Raw genomic sequence first — 24,081 nt, forward strand, 5'->3', positions numbered from 1 at the left:
TCAGCGATCACTTCTGATCACACAGGCCAAAAGGTTTTTTCACTACATATTCCATTTCTAGAAAACAGTTGAACAAATCAATTAATAATCAACTACATTCCCTAGTTTGCACAGTGACAAGTCAGAATACTACTAAATTAAGGGCTGAGAATGTTGTGGAATGTTGCCGAACTAAAGCTCCTAGCATTATTCACCCCTGCTTAGGGCTGCTGGTAGTTCCAGTATGTCATCTGGAAGGTCACACAATTCATACATTTGTGCTAAACCCAACTGAATTATAGTTTATCCTCCTTCCAGCTGTTATGGGGAAAGGCAGTACATGCATGTGCCTGTGTCTCCTTTCAGCTTGTGCATGTAGTGTAAAATTATAGTTTCACACTTTATAAGAATGCTGCCTAAATACTTATAAAGACGCTACCAACAAAAACAAAAAAAAGTTACCCTTTACTTTGTAGAAGCAAAAGATCATAGTTTCAAGGTAGAACTAGTTGTTGTTGTTGTTATCTGCCCTCGAGTCAATTTCGACTCATGGAGACCCTGTGGATAAGCCATCTCCAAGAACCCCTACCTTCCACTTCTCTACTTAGTTCCTGTAAGCCTATGCCCGTATCCTCTCTGATTGAATCCATCCATCCGGCATACAGTCTTTCTCTCCTTCTTCTACGCTCTACCTTTCCTAGCATTATTGTCTTTTTCAGTGACCTATGCCTTCTCATTAAATGACCAAAGTACATCAGCCTCGATTTAATCATCTTGGATTCTAAGGAGATCTCTGGCTTGATCTGTTCCAAGATCCATCTGTTTCTGCTTTTGTCTGTCCACAATATCCTAAGCCCTCTTCTCCAGCACCACAACTCAAATGAGTTGCTTTTCCTTCTATCTGTTTCATCTGCATACCTTAAGTTGTTGACATTCCTTCCTCCTATCTTCACTCCTCCTTCTGATTCTAGCCCTGCTTTTCTTATGATGTTTGCTGTATATAAGTTGAGCAAATAGGGTGACAGAATGCAGCCCTGCCTGACCCCTTTGCCTATTGGGAACCACTCTGAACTTGGTTTCTCTGTAACACAGAAATGCATCCATGCTTTCTGATTTGATGTCCACCATTCATTCCACTCTGAGATTTTTATGAAGGATGGAATATAAATAAAAATAAATAATCACACATAAATGCCTTTTGTATACTATAGGCCCTTGGTATCTGTTGGTGTTCAGTTCCAGGACCCCTGTGGATACCAAATTCCATGGATGTTAAGTCCCATTACATACAATGGCATAATAAAATGATGTCCCATATATAAAATGGCAAAATAAAAATTTAGTTTTTAGATTTCTATTTCATTTCATGTTTTGGAAAATATGGTTGAATTGGTGGATGCAGAACCTGTGAATATGGAGGGCAGGCTGTATTACTTATAATATTCAACTGTTTTTTTCTTCCTTTATCTACTATTTTTACATATAAGGAAAAGCAAGTTTGCATTCATTTGTCAAAGTATCAGATTCTGTTGGAAGAGATATGCTGGTTTAATATGTTTACATTACATTCAAATAACATTTTAATCTATATTATCTAAACAAAAAACATTTTCCTAAAGGAGTCTGAACTGTATCAGCTTCATTTGGTTTTAGCCACCTGCTCATCAAAAGAAACAAAGCAAATTCATATAAACAGAACACTGAAAAAGGTTTTCTTAATACAGTAAAAACCGTCACCATCAAGTCAACCAGTGCATAAAACAAGAAATCAGCAGTGAACACAAATGGATAATGAATACAAAATTTATTGTGCATGATCATCATACTAGGAAAAATCCTCAGGGAAGAAATGCTATCAGGGATTCAGAGTCTAAAGTCTGCCTGTGGATATCAATCCAAATATTTAAGATACAAACTTGAATTTCAAGGAATATAGTTTGACAGAGAAATCCCTTTTGAAACTTATAACTAATGAGCTATGAAGGAAAGAGAATACTTTATTTGCTTCTATATTTTTAAAAAAGCTTCACCATCTGTGATGCCCTCCAGATATGTTGAACTGCAACTCCCCCGCTACTACCAGACCCTTCAGCAAACGTAAGATAGCTCTTCAGAGGCAAACTTGAAGCGGTGGAATCTAAAGTGCTTTTCCTTACCAAATTTAAACTACAGCAAGCAAGCAACATAGACAATGTATACAAGACCACAGTCCCTCAAATAGCAGAATTTCATGAAGAAAGGGGTCTAGGTTGTCAGGTCTAAAGTCAGTGTGGTGTGGTGGTTTGAGTATTGGACTAGGACCCTGGAAGACCAAGGTTCAAATCCCTGCTCAGCCATAAAAATCCGCTAGATGACCTTGGGCACATCCTATTCTTTCAGCCTCAGAGGAAAACAATGAAAACCTCAGTCTTGAATGAAGTTTTCCAAGAAAACCTCGTGAACAGTTCAGTGGCCATAAGTTAGCAATGATTTGAAGGCACACAACAGCCATACTTGTACCAACACCAACAACACATGTATATAAAATGGTGATAATAATGATATAGAATCTGGAAAAACAAAACAAGAGACTAGATTTAAAAAGTACAAGCTGATAGTGCTGAGTTTTAAAGCTTGCTCTCCTTCCTTTTTTTCATCTTTCCCTTCTCAATTATTTACACTGTGAACCATCCTCTCCCCAAATTCTCTCTTATCTTTGTCATGCCCTTCCAATGTTCTCTCACAAGGATATCTATGAGCAGCCACAACCCTGCTCCCAGCTTGGACAACTACTGTAAATGTTACACTCCCCTGGGAAAGGTGTGAACACAGATAAGAAGCCTCAGTATATACTCATCCATTTGGTTCATTAAGAAACATCCCACAGTAGTATGCTTGTACTGTAATACTTCTGTTAGACATAAGATAGTTTCACTGTAAAAATAAATAAATAAATAAAACCCTCTTGTTGTAGTTCAACTGTTTTAAAATGCTTATTCCAAATCTTAATGCATTTCCATAATCCATAAGGTATAACAAAAGGAAAAACAGATCCTGCCAAACAATTTCTGATGCCAAAATAAACTGACAGGAAAACTGAACTCAAAATCTTTTGTATGAACTCTCAACATGTTTCATGTTAAAGTTGTGATTCTGAGGGCGTAACCTATTTAATCTTGTAGTATCTTAAATGACAACAAATACACAGAAACGGCAGAGTAATGGTTATCAAAAGTAAGGCAAAATGTACTGCATATATTTTGTATGTTTATGACACTAGTTTCTGCAGATCTTTGAGTAGAAAAACTCATCAAAAATATTAACCTAAATTAGTATGTTTTACAAGATATATTTTATTAGTTTCTTTCATCATACAACACCACACAACATAAACCACTTTATTTCCTATTCATAACAGACAGACAGAAAAAAAAATCCCTTCCAACAAAATATCATCATAACAACTTATAACAAACTATAACCTTAGCTTACTTCAACCCCACTTCTCCTGCTATCGCTTTACCTTCTCTCTTCTATCCCTTCTGCATCTATCTCTTCTACATACTTTCTTGTCCATTCTTTATCTCCTCTTATTCTCGTTTTTATCCACCTTTTTATTATTTTCTTATCATAATCTCTCTCTTTCTTTCTTTCTATCTATTCCTATCCTATTCGACATACTCATACCTTCTACCACATACTTTACCCTCAAAACCTCTACCATTTCCATTCTTTACCTATCTTCCCTATTTTAAAACAGACAAAACCCATCTTCATTTAACTTCCTCATCACAAATTGTCTATTTACTTAATATCTTTTTAACTTTATTGTTACATCGTATTTGTCTTATTCTATCTAACTCTCCTTTAAACTACTTTAATCCTTTATAGTTACTTTGTATACATAGATATGTATCTATTATTTTCTGTGATTTTCTACATTCTTAATATTGTGTAACCTTACTCATTCCTTTAACATTCTTCGTATGTTTTGAGGGCCAGCCTGGTGTAGTGGTTTGAGCATTGGACTAAGACTTTGGAGACCAGGGTTCAAATCCCTGTCTGAGCATAAAAACCCACTGGATGATCTTAGGCAAATCACACTTTCTCAGCCTCAGAGGATGGCAATAGCAACCCCCCTGTGAAGAAACTTGCCAAGAAAAAATTATGACAGGTTCGCCTAAGACATGCAACAACAACCACAACGTATGTTTTGTCATCCATTTTCCAGATCTCTTTCTACAACAGTAGCCATTAACTCTATTTAAATGAAACAAGAGAAAACGATTTGACGTATACTCCTTCAAAAATAAATATATAAATAAACAAACAACAAGGCCATGGCTATTACCCATTCCACTCACTGAAATTAAAACAGGAGATTATTCCAAAAACAATTTCTTAGACAATACAATTTGTTTTCTGTGTTAACATTTATTGTTTTTATGAGTTGCAAAAACACTTTGCCAAGCAAAGATTTAACATTTGACTTTTTAATAGACAATGTACTATAGCACACAAATCAAAGTCTGCAATTTCATGCCATGATTTTAAGGTAATTCTTGCCAAACTATAAGATCAAAAAACATGAGATATTGCCATTACTACTACCTAGACAAGTCATGGGGCAGGGCGAAAGATACAGAACTGTTGTGAAAATAAAATGGGGTTGAGGGAAGAACCACATGAGTAACTCAATCTTTATAGGAAGCATGTGATGTAAATCTAAATTCATAGATATCTCCACATTTGCAGGTTAAGCATTTGTATATTTCAGTATTCATGGATTACTGTCTTTGCTGCCACCTTGGCAGCTGCCCTATATGTGATCAAAAAATATGATATCTCAAGGTATTTCTAGGTACACCTAGAGATTCTATGGTCAACTTCCAGCAGATGTTGAGCACAGAATCAAGCTGGAGAACTTAGAAATGCCTAGAGAAGTGTTCTCTCGGGGAAAAGAAACAGCATCAAATATTCACTGCTTTTCACCTTCTGTAGGGATCCTGCTCCTAACTCCCATAAAAGTTGAGGGTCAATTGTATATTTAATGTATTGCTTTGCAGGTTTTTTGTTTGTTTGTTTGTTTGTTTGTTTTAAATAGAGTAATACACTTATGGGCACCGGCATGGTCTCTGGAGACCACGGTTCAAATCCCGGCTTGGCCATGAAACCCACAGGATAACCCCTCAGATAAGTGGATCCCAAACTTTGGTCCTCCAGGTGCTTTGGACTTCATTTCCCAGATACTCTAGCCAGTTTGGCCAGCAATTTTGTGAACTGAAACCCAACATGTGGGGGATCAAAGTTTAGGCACCACTAGTTTAGGTTAGACAACCAGCATAGTGTAGTGGTTTGAGCATTGGACTATAACTCTGGATACCAGAGTTCTAATCCCAGCTCAGCCAACCTTGGAATAATCACACGCTCTCAGCCACAGAGGATGGCAATGGCAAACCCCCTTTGAAAAAACTGGTCAAGAAAACCTCATGATAGGTTCACATTAGGGTCACCATAATTTAGAAATGACCTGAAGACATACAAAAACCACAGTTAGGTGTGTCCGTTTTCAGACAACCCAATGAGATGCGCATTAGAACAATGTTTCAGTATCTAATCACTCCTGATTGCAGCATGATAGACAGATGTATTTTGGTTGGTCAATAAAGGTATTGTCATTGAATGGATGTGGAATTACCAATTTCCTATTAATTCAATGCATGTGCTCTAATTGGGACTAATGACTGAATTTGGGCCACAGAACATCCCTATAGCATTCAAATGGAGAAAACAATATATTCCATTTTTTATCTAATAATCACTTTCTTTTCCATTATTAAAAACTGGAATTTACCTTAATCCTAGAACAATTTTATTTGGAAGAGAAAACAAAGGGAAAATAGTTGAATTTAATTAAAATTTCAGTGGAACTCAATGAAAAGGTGTTCAAAATCACCAAAGCTAATTTTGGAAAAAGCAAATGTTTTCATTAAAATATATGGGCCATCTGCCAAACAGTAGCTATTATCACCACAGAAACTGACAGAAGTACATCTGAAAAAAATAATTCTAACAGGTTGCATTGTGCATGGTTATTTGTTATCTTTACAAATTAGGAAAAAACAACATGGGGATATGCCGCTCCATCACTTATACTAGAAGTATAAACTACACATTAATCCAGGAAGAATTAAACACTTTATAATGCTGTCTGAAAGGCTTTGTTGCTTTTATAGTGTTTTACTGGCACTCTAGAAAACCTGGCCAAAGAATTTGGTCTCTGAAGATTCATTCTGCTCAGATTTCTTTTAACATAACCAGGCTAACATGAACACAAATAACCAATGAAACCTACTATTAAATTCACAACTACAGTATACGAAAGCAAGCCTAAAGCAAGCTTAAAGCCAAAGGCCACAGAAAACCAATCAGAGCTCGTTCGTTCAAAAGGACACTATACACTATGGATGCATAGAATACTCACAAATTTTCTTGTCCTTGCCCACAAAGTAAAAAAATAAAAAATCAACCCTTGTGAAATTTTTGTTTTAGGCGCTTAAATTTTCTTCTGCAGTTTCCCCCCCCCAGAAAAAATGTTTCTTGTGCAATATTTTTTTTTGCATGCACACACACACACTGAAAAGCAAAAATATAGTTGAAACTCAGCAAATGTTCCTGAAATCTTATCCAGAAAATTTATGGAATTCTTCATTCTTGTATGCAAGAACAAAATAAGTGAAGATACACATCCCTAATACACATATAGCAAGTCTCAGTTATAATTCATACAAAGGCAACCAGTCTAATTTTTATCCTTCACATTATTTTCATTGGATCTGAGGGAGATCACAAAGCTTGGTCTCAGTTACTAAATTTATCACACCATTTTCCTGTAGGAAGGAGCTGAAGTGAAAGACTTCCAGGTTTTTAAAAAGAGATTTCAGAGGACATTCTCAAACAAAAAAATGAAAACAACAACAACAAAACCCCAGACATCATACCAAACCATGGTTAAAGTTTAACTCTTGTTCAGCACAACGCCTGAATTAAGAAACAATAACATCTTTGCACCCAAAAAATGGGATTTCTGAGAAGATGGAAGAAGAAAACAATTGCCCAGCATGTTTTCAAGTGTTAGTGTCAGCAGATTAATGCTGATTTTGAAAATAATATTTTGATGTTAATTGTGTCAACAAAAGCAAAATTGGTTACATTAGCAATATATTTTTAAAATATTATATTTTTAGAAAAAAAATGAAATAAAATATTTAAATATTATGATTTGTTAAAATGGTCTGAATACTTCAAAACTATATCCCTAAAGCTATTTATGAAATTTATTTATAAAATTATATCCCTAAAAGTGGCATTCTTTATTCCAAATCTTAGTACTATAGATATTAAAAAAACATTTTAGAAAGTCAGGCTACTAGTATTGCAAACTCAGGGCCATTGCTTCTTTTACTGAGACAATCCAACTGAAATGTGGTCTTTCTCTTTTCCTACAGCCTTCCACTTCATCTAGCATTATCATATTTTTCAGTGAGTAATGTTGTCTCATGATATGTCCAAAGTATAAGAACCTCAACTTAATCAGTTTTGCTTCTATTAAGAGTTTAGGCTTGATTTGCTTTTGGTCCCATTCACTTGGGTTTTTGGCAGTCCATGGGATCCGCAGAACTCTCTTTCCATGCCACATTTCAAATGAATTGATTCTTTTCCTGTCAATTTCCTTCACAATCCAGCTTTCACATTCATACATAAAAATCAGAAATATTATGGCACTGATAATCCTAACAAGCATACACAACCTGGCCCAACTGCGTTTATACTTTGATCCCTTAAGTGTCAGAATATCTGGGTTTATTGTGAGTACATAAACAGTTAAAATTCAACTGGATTTCATGGTATGTGCAGCTGTATCAGTTTAAATTTGTCATAGTCAGAAACTGCATTTAGGTTGTACGTGAGAACCTTCACACAACTCTTTTCCTATCTGAAAAAATGAAGCAGCTGACTTGTAGCATGTATTCTTTGGCTCCCTAAACACAAAAGTATTATCATGCTCTGCTAAAAATAAAAAAAAAGAAGTATAATCATTAGATCCAAATCTAACCATGCTTCCAACAGACATAACAACATTAATGGGACTGTAGTACTGAATAATTTGTCTACCAGTTTCAATTTCTTCCATAAATTTCTCCTCTAAATCCAGTTGCTCGTGCCAATTGGAGTAGACTCTAATGAATCAATGGTCTTACATAACTATTGATTTCCAAGTTTCCTGATTCACTGGATCTATTTTTATACATCTTGAGTCCTAATCCTATTCCTATGCAAATTACTCCAAAATCATCCACATGGGGACACCTTTGGTTTAATGTACACAAATTTTGTTTCATGTAGAAAATTATTTAAAATAGTGTGTATAAAATTACCTTCAGGCTATGTGTAGTACATGGTGTATATGAAACATAAATGAATTTTGTGTTAGGACTTGAGTTCCATCTCCAAGGTATCTCATTATGTATATGCAAATATTCCAAAACCTAAAAAAATCCAAAATCCATAATACTTCTGATCCCAAGCATTTTGGATAAGGCAGACTCAACCTGTATGTGTGCTTTCATTTTAAAACAAGCCTAACACCTAGACATAACAACCTTGAAGAACAAAATGCCTTAGAGTGCCACAGGCATACTAATATGCCCCATCTTGACATGACAACTAGCAAGAGACTCTTAGTGATCACAGTTGCAAAACCACAATGGGAACACAGCCAAAACCCAGACACCAAACAAGGCCAAAAGAGTGTGATGCCTGCTTGTTGGAATTTACTATTAGACAGATTTGGATTTTGTTTATTTCATTCTAACTCACACATTCACAGGCAAGCAAAGCACAGTAATTGTTTTTTTTTAAATTCCTCAAAGCATTTTAAAAGCGCTGTATGCTATAATTTCAACCCCCATCCCAAAACACTGTTCAAATTCAAGTCAGTCACAAGACTCTCATCCCCTATAATGAGCTATACCACACAACAGAACATGCAATATCATATTCCTCTCAAGTCATCACATGTTTTCCAGGAATGTGTTTAGGACCAGGGACTTTAGATTTTGACCAGGCTAGGGAAGCATAGTCACTGAAAAAAGTTACTTTCCAGCAAATTATCACAGCCATTGATTTTAGACATATCTGAAGGCGAGTATTATACTCTCTTGTTCTATTTTCATACAGCCATGTGAATCAGCTTTTTGTGTATGCTTTGATGTCTGTTCAGTAGTAACTAAGCTAAATATAATTTCAGTATACCAGGGTCCCCCCCCAAAAAAAAATTGGTAATAACTTCCACATGAAGAAGATGTATTCAAGAGTTTTAAAATTACTCTAATAGTTAACTGTTAAGTACTTTTGAACAATTACATGCCCCTTTCACAACAAAGTATACCAGTTCTTCTAGTCAATTAAAAGTCAGATTCTTAAATATGCTAACCATTTTCCTGGATGTGATTAACTGAAGTCAGAAATAAAATACAGTCATGTTGCAAAATGCAATGATAAATGTTTTATTTAGAAAGCAGGGTTTTTGAAGGAATAATACATGCCATTATAAACGGAAAAATATGTATTAGGATACTACAGGTTCAGTCTCCCTTATCCAAAATGATTGGGAAAAGAAGTGTTTTTGATTTTGGAATATGTGCATATATATCATGAGATATCTTGGAGATGGGACCCAAGTCTAAATATGAAATTAATTTACGTTTTGGGCACAGCTTATACACATAGCCTGAAGGTAATTTTATACACAGTATTTTTAATAATTGTGTATGAAACAAAGTTTGTGTATACTGAATCATTAGAAAGAAAACATGTTACTTTCTCCGCTATCAAGGTGGATATAAGAAATGTATATATAAGACATGAAATCTATGTAAACTCATGCTCTATCTTTGCTTATTTTTTGCTGATTGATTGATTGCACCCTATTCTGCAGAATTGAAAAATTGTTTCCAATAAATATGGCTTAAAGTGCCTTCACCCGATTGTTTGTTTGATTGTTTTTCTAAGTCCTTCTTATTTTTAGCTCAATAAAATTGGAAATTAGAGTTCTATTTCTCACAGTGGAGAATTTTGGATTTTGGAATACAGTCGCGCCTCGCCATATGCTGCCTTTTTATAGGCGGCTTTGAGCATAGGCGCTCAAAGCCGCCGGCACGCGCGGGGCGGCGCGTCCCATTCAATTGAATGGGCGCGTGTGCCCGTTGCGCCCTGCGCGCGAGCCCCAGTTTCCAATGGGGCTCGAGCATAGGCGGACTTCGCCTTATGTGGAGGGATCCGGAACGGATCCCCCGCATAAGGCGAGGACCCACTGTATTTCAGATTTTAGAATTCTGCATAAAAGAGACTCAGCCTGTACCTTTTCTTAGGCCAAGTAAATAAACAGTAAAAATTGTGCAAGCTGTCCAGTTCTCCAGAATTGAGTCCTATTGTCTCAGGAAATCCATCAGGAATGGTTTTGTCCAGCAAAAAGTAGCTGGCATGTAAGTGTTGGAGAATTCATATCTGGTTACAGTCTTAATACAGAAAAGGGAAAGAGAATGTAGTGCGGGGTTGGAAATAAGTGGCCCTCCAGATGTTAGAATGCAACCTCCAGCATTCCTTACTCTGAATACTGGGAGGAGCAGTCCAACAAGATTAATGTAAACTCCTTGAATCCCATTTTTGGAGAAGAGATGGAATGCTTACCATCACCAGCATCAGGAGAGCCACACAATTCTCACCCTTGCTGTAGAGATTAAAATTACACTACCAGCTATCACAACAATTTTAGTGTGTATATGGAACTCTCTCAGGGGATATTTAGAAAAATTTACCACCACAAAATGTGGTCCCCATTTCAAAAATATAAAATCCAGCAGTTGTTTAAAAACATATAACTTATTTTTCTACAAATCCATAAAAATGTTCCTAAAGCATTTGAAGAATCAAGTTATTTATTTATTTACAACATACATTTAATGCATTTTTGAAACCTTGTAGCCCTCAAAGCAGCTTACCATCTGTGAATATACAGTCAGCCCTTCATATCCACTGATTTTTATCCATCTATTCAAGCATCCACAGTTTAAAAATATCTTTAAAAAACATAAATTCCAAAATGCATCCCTGTTTTTTGCCATTTTATACAAGTACACAATTTTACTGTGCCATTGTATTTAATGAGACTTAAGTATCCATAGATTTTGGCATCTATGGGGGGTCCTGGGACCAAACCCCAGTGGATATCAAGGGCCCACTGGAACTAGTTAAAAAGAGAATAGCCATATGTCTTTTCTTCTTGCATGAAGTAAAAACCAGGGAAAGATTCACAATCACAATCATAGTGCAGATCTGGAACCAAAACAGGGTAGGGGCATAATTTAGCTTCCCTTATCTGCATACACATTTTGTTTTATAAGTCAGGAGTGGGAAAGGAGGGCTACATCTTGGCCTCAGAGGGAGCGATCAGGCAGACCCAGCAACATCAGGGACTGCCTGAAGGAAGAGGCTCCTCCCTCCTTAACTGTCATCTTGGCCTCAGAGGGAGCGATCAGGCAGACCCAGCAACATCAGGGACTGCCTGAAGGAAGAGGCCCCTCCCTCCTCAACTGTCATCTTGGCCTCAGAGGGAGCGATCAGGCAGACCCAGCAACATCAGGGACTGCCTGAAGGACGAGACTTCTCCCTCCTTTAACTGTCACCTTGTATTTGTATTGTATTACAATTTTTACTGTACACTGCTATGATCATTGCGGAATAGCGGTCTATAAATAAAACATATTATTATTATTATTATTATTATTATTATTATTATTATTATTATTACATGAAGGAGGCATATAAAATGTGAATGGAGGTAGCTTCTCTGTATTATCTTGTGTGAGCCAAGATACGCAACCTTACATAAAGATAGGCATACTTAAAAATGGTTTGATTCAGTATGTAGTATATATTGATCTGTAAGTGTTCCACTGCTAATGTAATAACTTTTAATAAATACAATGGGTCCTTGTTATCTGCTGGAGTTTGTTCCAGGGCTCTCCACAGACACCAAAATCTGTGGATGCTCAGGTCCTGTTAAATACAATGGTGTAGTAAAATAATGTCCCTTACATTAAATAGCAAAATCAAGATTTGCTACTTGTAATTTATCCTTTTAAAAAATGTATTTTCAAGCTGTGGATGCTTAAATCCGTGGATAAAGAATCTGTGGATAGGGAGGGGCTACTGTACTGTATACATTAAATTCCAGTTGTGTTGTTATCATTGTCTCTACTTATTTCCATTTTAACTTTGTTAGGGCAACAGAATCATGAGGTATGGTGAGGCACTAGAATTGTCTGACAGAGAATTCTACCTCTTCCTAAACTACTAATTCCAGGATTCTAGTGGACATAACCATGGCTGTTAACATGGAATCACACAGCTACAACTGTAGCATTAATGGGACTTACATTTCCAGTTTTACAAATGAGTAGACTATAGTTGGCATCCTGTTAGTAAATTACAACTCCATAGGTCAAGTCACTGTGGAGACTGGAATCCTGTTGTGATCACACAACACACAAATTCCCTCCCAAATCCACCTTATAAGTAGCACAACTCCCCACCACACAACCACTTCTTTCTTGTTGGACAGTGGGGGCAATTAGCAGGGATGCACACCACAAGGATGTCATCTGCAAGGACTTCCCATGGGCCTTCAAAGATCCCTGCAGATGCCTGTCACATCATATCCAGTGACAGGAAAATAACCAGATGCATTCCTGCACCCCACCAACAGGAAAAAAGCCATAGGAGGGCACTGTGCTGCTGGGTTTGGTTTGGGAGGGAGTAGTGCAGTGGTTTGAGTGCTGGACTATGACTCTGAAGATCAGTTCAATTCTCCACTTGGGTGAAATTGGGCAGGATGACCAGATGTCCTAACTGCAAAGGAGGACTAGGCACTGCCAAATAAAGGACATTCGAGAAAACTATAGAACATTGCAAAACAAAAGCTAAAAACACTAATATAAATATAAAGTTATGCTTCCTAGGTCCAAAACACACTACAGAAATAATCTTTAACTGCCCTGACTCAAAGCTAGGGAATTCTGAGAACTGTAGTTTGGTGGGATATTTAGCCTTCTCTATCAGAGAGCTCTGGTACCACAATAAACTACAATTCCCAGGATTCCCTAGCACTGAGCCGGGGCAATTAAAGCAGCCTCAAACTGGATTGTTTCTGAAGTGTGCTTTGGATCAAAGTCATGCTCAGAATGGAGGACACTTTGAAATTCCCCCTGGACAAAAGGTTGAAATGTAGACCATGTCCTGAAAAAGGAGGAAATCTGGTCATCCTGAACTTGGGTGAGTTACACACTCTCACCCCCTGAAAATCCCATGATAGATTTGTTTTAGGATTGCCATGTCAGAAATTACCTAAAAGCACACAACAGCAACAACAACAACAGCAGCAGCAGCAGGAAACGTAGTTACAATTACACCAATATCTACCAATGCAGGATATCAGTTCATGTCTTTGTGTTAGAAGTTTGAAGCTAAATTCATCCATATCTTGCCTTGCCACATTCAACTTCACTGCAGGCAACTTGCTTCTCAGTACAGATCTGACACCAAAACAGGGCAAGGGAATTATTTAGCTTCCCCCATCTGCAGACACTTTTTGTTTGATAAAGCAGGAATGGGAGGGGGTTACATGAAGGAGGCATGGAAAAAATGTGAACAGAGGTAGCTTCTCTGTATTATCCTGTTTTACTTGAGATACAACATTATGTAAAGGGAGCCATAAAATTTTTTTGATTCAGTACGGAAAACATACTGATCTGCAAGTGCTCCAGACCTAATGTAGTAACTTTTTACAAATGTGCACTAACTTCCAGTTATGTCAATATCATTATCCGTACTTATTTGCATTTTTAAGAGTAATTGTTTCTCAAGTTAGCAAGTACTGTATATTTGTTGGCATTTGTGAAATGTTAGCCACCTTGGATCCTATTCCCAGAAGGAAAGGGGGAGGGTATAAATTAAATATTTTAAAAATGCAAAAGAAAAAGAAAAGGTGATCAGAGATCCTGCTCTTTGGATTTATGATTTATACATAGTATGACCAGAGTTGAAATTAACTAGTTAATTAATTTATTAACTTTTTGATTTGTTCAATCTGTTTTCTAGTTGTTTGATCTTCCAGTTAATGTTGAAGTCAAAATAATGGCATTCATTACAGTGGTTACTTCTTCCTTTGTAAGATCCAGTAAACCAAGAAGGCTCTTGCCTCAAGAGAAGTGGTATTTGGATAAAATGTATCATATGGCTTTGTTAAGAAGATTAACAAAAGGGTGGTGGCAGAGAGAAAACTTTTGAATTCTAGAAAGATAAAAAATAATCAAAGACTGAAAAAGAAAAAAAGTCTGGAAATGGAATGGGCATGGAGGAGTGTGGAGTGATTTTTAAAACAGGGCTTTCAAGTAACCAGCGCCTTTTCAGAAAGCCAAGCCTTTTAGGCCTGAAAAGCAGGTATCCCTCTCACCACATGGGAATGTATGGAAATAAAGTTAGTTAGAGTCATTTGGGGCAGATCAGATGAGAAATGTCTTCAGTAACCTTTCCGCTTCTTTTGATTACATTCTGGACAGGTTTCTTACTTAGCTCACACAGTCGCTCTCTCTCTCTCTCTCTGTGTGTGTGTGCTGTGCGCTTTCAAGTCATTTCCAACTTTATAGTGACCCTAAGTCATTTCCTACTTATAGTGACCTATCATGGGGTATTCTGGCAAGTTTCATTCAGAGGAAGTTTGCCATTGCCTTTCTCTGAGGCTGGAAGCAAGTGACTTGCCCAAGGTAACCAAATGGGTTTCATGGCTGAGTGGGAATAGGGAATAGAACCCTGATATCCAGAGTCTTAGCCCAATGCTCAAACCACTATCTAGTTTAGGCAACTGGGTAATTGAAAGAAAAGTTCCCCTTGAATCCATCCCTCCCCCATTTCTTTCTCTCTTAGCTTCCCCCTTTCTTTCATTGAACTACTGCATGTCTGCTTCTCCTCTCCTCCTTTACTCACTCCCTTTAAATAATATAATTAAGGTAACAAGGGCACAGAGATTAGTTGGCTTGTTAGATAAGCAATCATTTAAACAGAAGATGTCACTGACTGAATTTGGCATCCATGGTTCCTGCATGCAAGACATGTGCTCTATGATCACACTTATTGAATGAAAGTGGAGAGGCAGGAAGGACATAGTGATTGTGGAAAAAATATTTTGCATATGCTCAGAGGCTTTCAAAACATTTTTGATTTAAGAATTCTCTACCCTTGATTCACTGAGTGATCTTTACAGCTATCTACTAGTTGCTGCCCTTGCAGTGGATCAGTGTCTTCTAACTAAAATACATCATTCATTATTAACCTTTAACAAAGAAGCCATTTGAAGAGTGAGTGAAGTGTACATGTTGGTGAGGCTGGAAAGAAAAGAGAGATGCAGATCAGTGACAAACTTAATTGAAGAGGCTGTAAGTTGAGATCCAATTGTTAAAGACAGCCTTTTTTCAACCTGACAGCTACGAAATGTGTTGGACTCCCACCTTTCCAAGGCAACCATCATATTATGGACTTTGTAGTCCATGGGGGGGGGGTGTCTAGGTTGCAGGAAGGCAATTTTAAAAGGACAAAATTCCTTCTTCTGAAGGAATCAACAACAAAAAGTGCCCCAGGGTCATGAGTGACAACTTCCGTGCCATTCTTTGCAAATCCCATGGTGTGCTCAACCTAATGGTCTGAACACTGAGTTTGCCAATGATAACTAAACAATTTTCAATTATTATTACTGTTAGTAATTAATTTTCAAGTTCCAGAATATAACATTATTGAAAAATGTTTCAAAACTAATGTTCCAAGCCCTGATTGTGACAAAATAAAAATATACTTTCAGTCTTTTGTTATAGTTTTTGTGGGTTTTTTGGGCTATTGTGGCAATGTTCTAGAAGAGTTTATTCCTGACAGTTCGCCAGCATCTGTGCCTGGCATCTTTCAGTCCTTTGTTAATACAGCCACATCCATCAAAACACTTGGAACTTATTAAAATTACAAACAACTCAATAATGACATTATGAATTATCCCACACACTTTATCCCCTTTCTTCTTTTACTTGTTGTAGGAAACCAGGTTCAGCGTGACCTGGGAATTCCCTTTGGCTTCAGCCAGAGGGAAATGGGTTACTAACAGCCCTTTTCTTCCAACAGTGGAGAGAACCAAAGAACTAATTTATTGTCCACCTCTGCCTTTTATATACAGATGTCCCAAAACACCTATTTCCTGCCTCCCATATGGCCTTGCTTTCTCTATTGTGAGGAAACTCCTATTTCCAAGGAGATCCTTGCTTATGGAGGAGACCTTTCTTTGGCTAAACAGAACCAGATCTTGAGAGGCCCAACTGAATGCAGAAGGTTCCTGCTGCTTTCCCCATTCAGCCTCCCCCAGTAAAAGTGGGACCTGAATGCAGTATTTCTATTATTGATCAGTTATTATTGAAATAAGTTATTTCAAATAAATATTTTGTTATTTACATTTTGTTGGCATAAATGTGTAATATGTAAATTTACATGGCTCTTTACACAGAAAAGACTCAGACTGAACTCAAATCCTACATTTTATTTCTCATTCATATGTGAATACTTAAGTTTGGATTGTATTATTACGCCTTTTTTTATAAGAGCAGACTTTCAAAACATCCATTCCAAAATTAGATAAATGTGTTTATATAGCAAGCCAAAACAATTTTGTGTACAAAAGTAATTAAAAACTTTGGGCAATAAAAATTAAATGTTGACATCACCAGCTGAAAGAGCAACTATAAATCACAATTCCTGATGCATGTTACATGGTACCCAGCAAACAATGCAAAGAAATAGCCACATAGAATACTGACGAACTGTACATTCATTCATGATATCCTAAAGCATATTGTTACTGTATTACATACTTTTATAAAGTAACAGAAGTTACATAAATGTATTTTTGTCTCTGTAGAAAATTAAAACTGTGATTACTAAAATCCTATGCACACTTTCTTTGGACTAAGTGGCATAGTTTCTGAGAAAGCATATACGATTGTTTTCAAAATTACATAGTTATGTCGAGTACTGTGGGGCATTGGTATCCACTGGGGTTTGGTTCCAGGACCCCCCCCCCCCCATGGATACCAAAATGCATAGGTGTCCCTTTATATACAATGGCATAGAAAAATGGTCTCCTTCATATAAAATGGCAACATCAAGGTTTGCTTTTGGGATTGTTTGTGTGTGTGTGTGTGTGTTAAAATTTTCAAGTTCAGATGGTTGAATCAGTGGATGCAGAATCCACTGATATCAAGGACTGACTGTAGTACGGCTATGAAGAATGTGTTTTATATAGTAAAAGCAGTAAAATATGTATATTTTTGATAATATATTGTTTATATTTCCCTTTTGGAGGGGCTGGGGGACAACTGCTGGGGGAGACTAATTTTTATGGCTTCAAATTTTTTTGAAAATATTCTTCTTGCTAATGCCATTTTCTACACTACTTTTAAATGCCTAGGGGCTGCTGCTCATGATACACAATTGCTTCATGGTGGAGTGAGAAGACACATGAGTGTAGAGTGTAGGAACAGGCACTGTGGAGGTGCTTCTTGCATGACATTACCAAACAGCATGCAAAGGGCCCATGCTACAGTGGTTTGAGCGCAATCGCACACTGCACTGTCAAAAACACTTTTAAGATATTTTTTAAATGAAAATAAGATGTACCAAGACACATGAAATTTGTTGCACTGCTGCACAGACCAGTGGCCACAATTCAGCCAGCCTAGCTGTACAGACTTCTGCATGCAATATTTGTGCTAATTTTGTAGTCCTGAAACTCAAAGCAAATAGATTTCAGTGTAGTTAGAAGTGAAACCAGTATGAAGTAATTTCTAGTTTGCTGGAAAAAACAGGAGCAACTGAAACGCTAATATGAGAGCCTGAGATCTGGAAGTATGGTAGAAAAGAACAACTCCAGCAAGGACTGGACATTAATATAAATATGGAGTTAACTACCCCACCAGATCCTTTCTGATCTTGCAAGCTATGCAGGGTCAACCCTGGTAAGTACTTGGATGGGTGACCACTAATGAATACCAGGTGCTCTAGGCTATATTTCAGAAGAGGAACTGGCAAAACCACCTCTGAGTATTCCTTGCCTAGGGAAACCCTATGAAATTCATAGGTGACTTCAAAGGCAGGCACACACACACATCACAAGCCAATGAGGAGGAGTCAATGAATTGTGTAACATCACAGTACTGGGTAACTGTCACTAAAATGTTGAAAGGGCAGATAATATGTTTATCATAACATCCAGCCTGGTCCCAAGAAAGCATACTAGCAAGGCAGACAAAAACTCATATACATGCAGTAGCATCATATGACTTACCAGAGTGAACTGCTCTGACTCTACTAAGTCTACGAGATTAATAGGAAAATGGGTTAATAAAAAACAGATTTCTCTGAACTAGTCATTTCTTCAGGACCGGTGGCAGTTCCCGCTGTAAGCGATCCGCACATGAGCTGATTCAACTAATATGTTTGAGATAATTATCCAAACAGCAAATCATTTGTTGGTGTAATGAAAAAGACCATTTCTCTGCATAAACAGTCATTGTTATACTGTAACACTTTTTTTCCTTAACTGTTCATTTAAAAACTAATAATCAAATTCACAAACCTGCCGTGAAGGGCCTTCTAACTTCAGTACGTCAACAAATACAGCTAAATACCAACTAATATAGAGCAAGAGAAACACAGCTTTAGGTTTACCTTATTTACATGAACATAAAATAGGGTTAAATAATGTATTCTTACTAAAATGAAAGGTACAATCATATTTTAATAGCTAAGGTTTGACCTGCTTAACAATATTAATGATTATTTTAAACGCTTATTGAGGATGTGGGGAGACCATATTTTCTAAAGCAAGAACAAATAAGGGAGAAAGGTATAAGCACAAGCAATTCCTTGGTAGATAAATTATTTTCTATTCAATTCACAACACCACTGCTTTCAATGATACAGCTAACAAAGTCTACTGTAAGCCTAGACTTTATTAAACCTAATGGATTTTTAAAAGACAAATCATATGAAACTAGAAGCATGTACTGTAAATTTTTCTATCCAATAAAGACTTATCACATGCGGTAAATTCATGATTAAGATCCTATCTGTTGCACAATCAGTGGGTACACTAACAGCAATTTCAGGCATATTGGCCAAACACATGTAAAATACTCTTATCTTTCAGTAGCATTATTTTATGAATAGGCTTGATTGTAAAGGCCATTATCATGGCAACCTTTCCATACAAAGAATACATGGTTCTTTTTTCCTGCTGTAAACACAAATTGCCATGATCGATCATGTGATGATTCAAAGAAGATTCAGCCACCCACCCAGCCAGCCTAATACATGCGCATGCACACACAGTAAAAATAAATTTGGTTACTGTTCAATGTCCATAATGTATTATTATGTACAACACCCCTCCTCTTTTTTTATACTGTAGCCAAATGATAAGCAGTAGTGCACCTATACAAATCAGCCACCAAATGTAAACAAAGGCTCAACCATTTTCGGTAGTAAACTGCACATTTATAACTTCTCTGGCTCCCGGGCTTGTTATGTCTTAAGACCCTACTAGAATACAACTGCTGCTCAACAGTCCAGTAAAATGAAACATTTTCAGAAAACATTGTAAAAGAAATAACCTGGTTTAATGGATCCCCCTAGAAAATGTGACTTGATAAATTTCATATGAGAATAGCCTTTGGTTTAAAAAGTAGTATGTAACACTGTTGGATTTGTCTACTGCCAGTGTAAAAAGAGCCTGGATACATCAGACCAGTCAAGCACTCTATTTCCATGGGGGCCAACCAGATACCTATGGAAATCCCACAAGCATGACATGGGTACAACAGTATTCCTTCCCATTCATGATCCCATACAATTCAGAAGCATACTGCCTCCAGTTCTAGAAATGATACATAATCATCATGGCTAGTAGCCTTATCCTTTTTAACAAAACCCCTACTACTCATACATTTAAGGGTCCAACTTTCTTCAGTTTACATAATGGAAATCAAGAGTTGAATACATTCTTATATCCATAAAGCATTCATGGACTTAAAGTAAAAACTGGATCTTGAAGACAGTCATAAAGCCTAAGAGCACAGTTTGGTTCCACTGGCTCTTCCAGCAAGAACATAAGCCGCATTTACAAATGAACAGAACTACTGTTGCAGCAACCTATCTTTTGTAGGATAGAACAGCTGGGATGTGGGAGAACTGAGAAGCACTAAGCTGAGTAGGTCAACAATATTTCACATAAACGTACATTGTATATGTAGCTGTAGCACCATCAAATCTGTCAAAAAGCTTCACATTATCAGCTGTCATGGTGAGATACACAATATGCAGGATACAACTAATGTTTAAAGGTGGTGATGTAGACTTTTTGCACAGGCTAACTTATTCCAATCATAAAATAAGCCTCTTTCATTTACTGTTTCACAAGGGTCATGTTAGGTATCAACATTAGACATTGGTTTTAACAGGACATAAATGCAGGATTGCTAAAACAAATTGGAAGCATCACTAGAGAGCACTCATCCTCTGCCCTTTGACTCATAAGAGGCCAGACATGACCAGAAAGATTTCTGGCATGTCTTTTGATCTCGCATTAGTTTTGTTATGCCACAGAAGCTGAAGTCAACTGCACAAGTAAGTGGCATGTTTAGCACAGCTTTTACTCCCTCCTACATAGCCTTAGTAAACAGAAAACATTCACTGATAATCTCTGAATCATGTGTGACTACAATAAGATGAGTCTTCTCTTAGGCTATATAAACTGACATTTTTCCTAGCTCTCATTACATAGGAAACACACACACACACACACACACACACTTCACCCCAGCCCCATGCAAACATTTGAAAACAATGGCTGATGGGGGAGTGCGAGAACTTCCATAAGACAGAGTACATGTCCAGGAACTTCAAACTATCTGCACCAAACACATCATTACCTTGCAAGCATATAATGAACACATATTATATCCACACCTAGCAACAATTCCCAGACCTTAACTGGAGAACCATATTCCCTTGGGCTGGACAGAAAATCATTCAGCCTGGGGACCTAAGATTGAGCCTCATACAAGCCACAACAACACAAAAACAAGCTTTTTTATTTACCTGGAAGTCCCATTTATTTTAAAGGGACACACTTTGGAATATTTTATGTTAAAAGGGGAGGAAAGCAACACGCTGCCATTGCTTTCATCGTTATCATTCCATTTACTGTGCAGATAGGAAAATTTAGCCAAGCTTATCATATTCCACCATTGGTGTTGACATATTTCTTTTTTAAAAAATAAAAATTGTATGTAGAAAGTCATTTCTAACCCACATACAGAGGGAGAGATAAACAGATCAAACATCAGGGGAAGTAATTGTTATTGGGGTATGTTCCAAGTACTGAAAAGCAGTAACATGAAAACTATATTATGAGACGAAGGCTCACTGAAAATACAACACAAAACCTGTACATGATGGAGTGGCAATGAACTTGATAAAGCAGGTGACAAAAATTGTTTAATGTTATGCTGGTTAAGAGGCTCAACAGATTCCAAGTTTTCAAAGAGGAATGAAGCTGCTGAGTGTGTACCACAGATAGCCTTCAACATTAATCCCTTAAAGACATTTTAAAATCTAGAAAAGCTTAACAGATTCTCTTGCTTTCCCCCAACGTCTTTCTCTTTAATCACATTTCTGCATTTTCAAACATTCTTGAACAATTGTAAGCAAAATGCATTTATTAAGATGCTGTAGTAAGAGGCTACAGGAGTTGTAGATTCCAATAAAGATTACAGATTAGACAGGCGATAACTAGTAGCTAAATATCTACTTAGATAAACAAACCTGTTCACAAACAAAGCACCTTATTGTATTTCTACTGCTACCTCTACTAATCCAACTAAAACAGTCAAGGCAAAAACAGCTTGGAGGTCAAAAGTAACCAAAATTGAAAACAAAGGCTTCCCAAACCTCTTGCAATCAAAGAATAGATCGCTCTCATCCTTTGTGTTTTAGTGTCACTTAAGTGTTTGGAATTTCTTTTAGTTGTATGCTAAAAACTGCACAAATCCAAGAGCAAAATCTAGAACCTGAGGGTAGCAGCGAAGGCTGAACACATATTCATTGCACTGTTTCTAGCAGCCAACACTTTTAGATAATACTTCCCTCAATAAAGGTACACCTATTTTGAGAGCACAATTCAGAACAAAAACACAAAAGGTGGTCAAGGAAAAACTGCCTCCCTCAGCAAACAACCCTCACCAGCTCTCTGCCTCCAATGAAGGAAAGACACCATTAACACCATTTATAAAAATAACAAACAGGAATATTACCGCCATCAAAACCGAACATAACCTTTGCCCAACAACACTGCACTCCCAGGCAGGCGAGATTAAAGATCACTGCAGGAAGAAGTATTGCGTGGGGGGGAGGAATAAATAATTGATAGGAAATGTCCAGGTGCTCCTTCCTTCAGAGCAAAAGGGAGCTCACTTCACCTGAAAGAAACCTACTGGCTGCCAGCTTCAAGATCCAAAGGTGTTACAGAAAGCGTTGTATACTTGAGGTAGAAAGTATACTTGAGGGCTACCTCTCCATCAGGCCATCAGTTTTCTTTCCTGAAACCCTACAGCCGTGACTGTAATCTGTTGCCCCAGCCAGTGCTAACACTATGCAAGCCAGAGCAGGAGTCTGAAAGGTGACTTTCTTTTTGCCCCCCCTCTCCCCTTATGCAAACACATTAAATGGGGGTTTCTCAAGATACCTTTGCGCTGAAGCCCTACCTCTTTTTGGCCTAGGGAAGCTGTCATGCAAGTGAAAGACGACTTTCTCCACAAAGTGCTGAATGTTACTATGCTCGGGTCCTCGAACGAACACCATCCAATCGTGAGTAAACCCCTCCACGGTGGGTTTCTTCCTCACCTGGGCTCGGTGCCCAAGCTCCAGTTTCACCTGAACAGCACACTGGAGAGAGAAAAGGAAAGAGCACAATGAGCTGGAGAGGAAGCCAAGGAACACTCCACACACACACACCTGAAGATTTTTAAGCTTTATTGTGGGGGAGAGACAAAAAACATGCCCACAAAGCAAACGGCAGTCTGCTCTCAAGGTGGGAAAACTCTCCATTAGAGGCAATGCCACTCCTGAAGAAGCTGGGATTGTAACAGAATGTAGGCTGGAATATTGAGATCAAGCCAAGGAGGGAGTCCCAAATTTAGAGGGTTGGAAAAGGGGAGGGAGGGGAAAAAGAAGGAAATAATAAGAGGAAAAGGCCTGGGTTTTCTTCTTTCTTTCAGCCTGGAATGAATGCCTACAATCATTAATAACAAAATACTGTAATAATTTTAAAAAATCTCATTGTTGTTTCATTTAGCAGTCCTTGGCCTTCATGCCACAATCCCTAGTAACAAAATAATACAAATCTCATTGTCGTTTCCTTCAGCAATTCCACAGTCATTCCGGCACTCCACAATCCCTAGTCATCAAATCATTAAATATATCGTTGTCGTTTCATGCAAGAATCCTTGGCCATCACTCCTCACTCATTCCTAAGGATGTAAAATAATCAATATACGTGGGGCAGGGGTGGCATTTTCCATGAGGTGCCCAGGGCAGGCAGGCAGAGAGGGGGAGGAAAGGAAGAATGGAAAGAAAAGGAGAAGGAGAAGAAGGGCAGGCAGTCAGAGAGAGAGAGAAAAGGAAGAAAAGAAGAATGGAAAGAAAAGAGAAAGGAGGGTAGGTAGGGAGAGAAAGGGAAGAAGAGTGGAAAGAAAAGGAGAAGGAGGACAAGCAGGCAGTGAGGGAGAGAAAAGGAAGAAGAATGGAAGGAGAAGGAGGACAAGCAGGCAGAGAGGGGGAGAAAAGGAAGAATGGAAAGAGAAGAAGGAAAAGGCGAAGGAGGGCAGGCAGAGAGGCAGCGAGGGCGAGACAAGG

At 37.6% G+C, this 24,081-nt stretch overlaps 1 protein-coding gene across 3 annotated transcripts in view; it reads right to left on the reverse strand.

Annotated features, from left to right (window-relative positions):
• Positions 1 to 24,081, reverse strand: part of MLLT3 (MLLT3 super elongation complex subunit) — a 150,797-nt gene that overhangs the window by 125,782 nt on the left and 934 nt on the right. Inside the window, exon 2 of one of the 3 annotated variants that reach the window (XM_042453412.1) lies at positions 22,932 to 23,112. In XM_042453412.1, the coding sequence (XP_042309346.1) occupies positions 22,932 to 23,112 (181 nt within the window). Of the gene's footprint in view, positions 1 to 22,931; positions 23,680 to 24,081 lie in introns of those variants that run through there. The other 2 variants (XM_042453411.1, XM_042453410.1) reach the window with 2 other exon arrangements.

Source organism: Sceloporus undulatus, chromosome 2 (assembly GCF_019175285.1).
Source record: "Sceloporus undulatus isolate JIND9_A2432 ecotype Alabama chromosome 2, SceUnd_v1.1, whole genome shotgun sequence".
Classification (NCBI taxonomy): Eukaryota; Metazoa; Chordata; class Lepidosauria; order Squamata; family Phrynosomatidae; genus Sceloporus; species Sceloporus undulatus.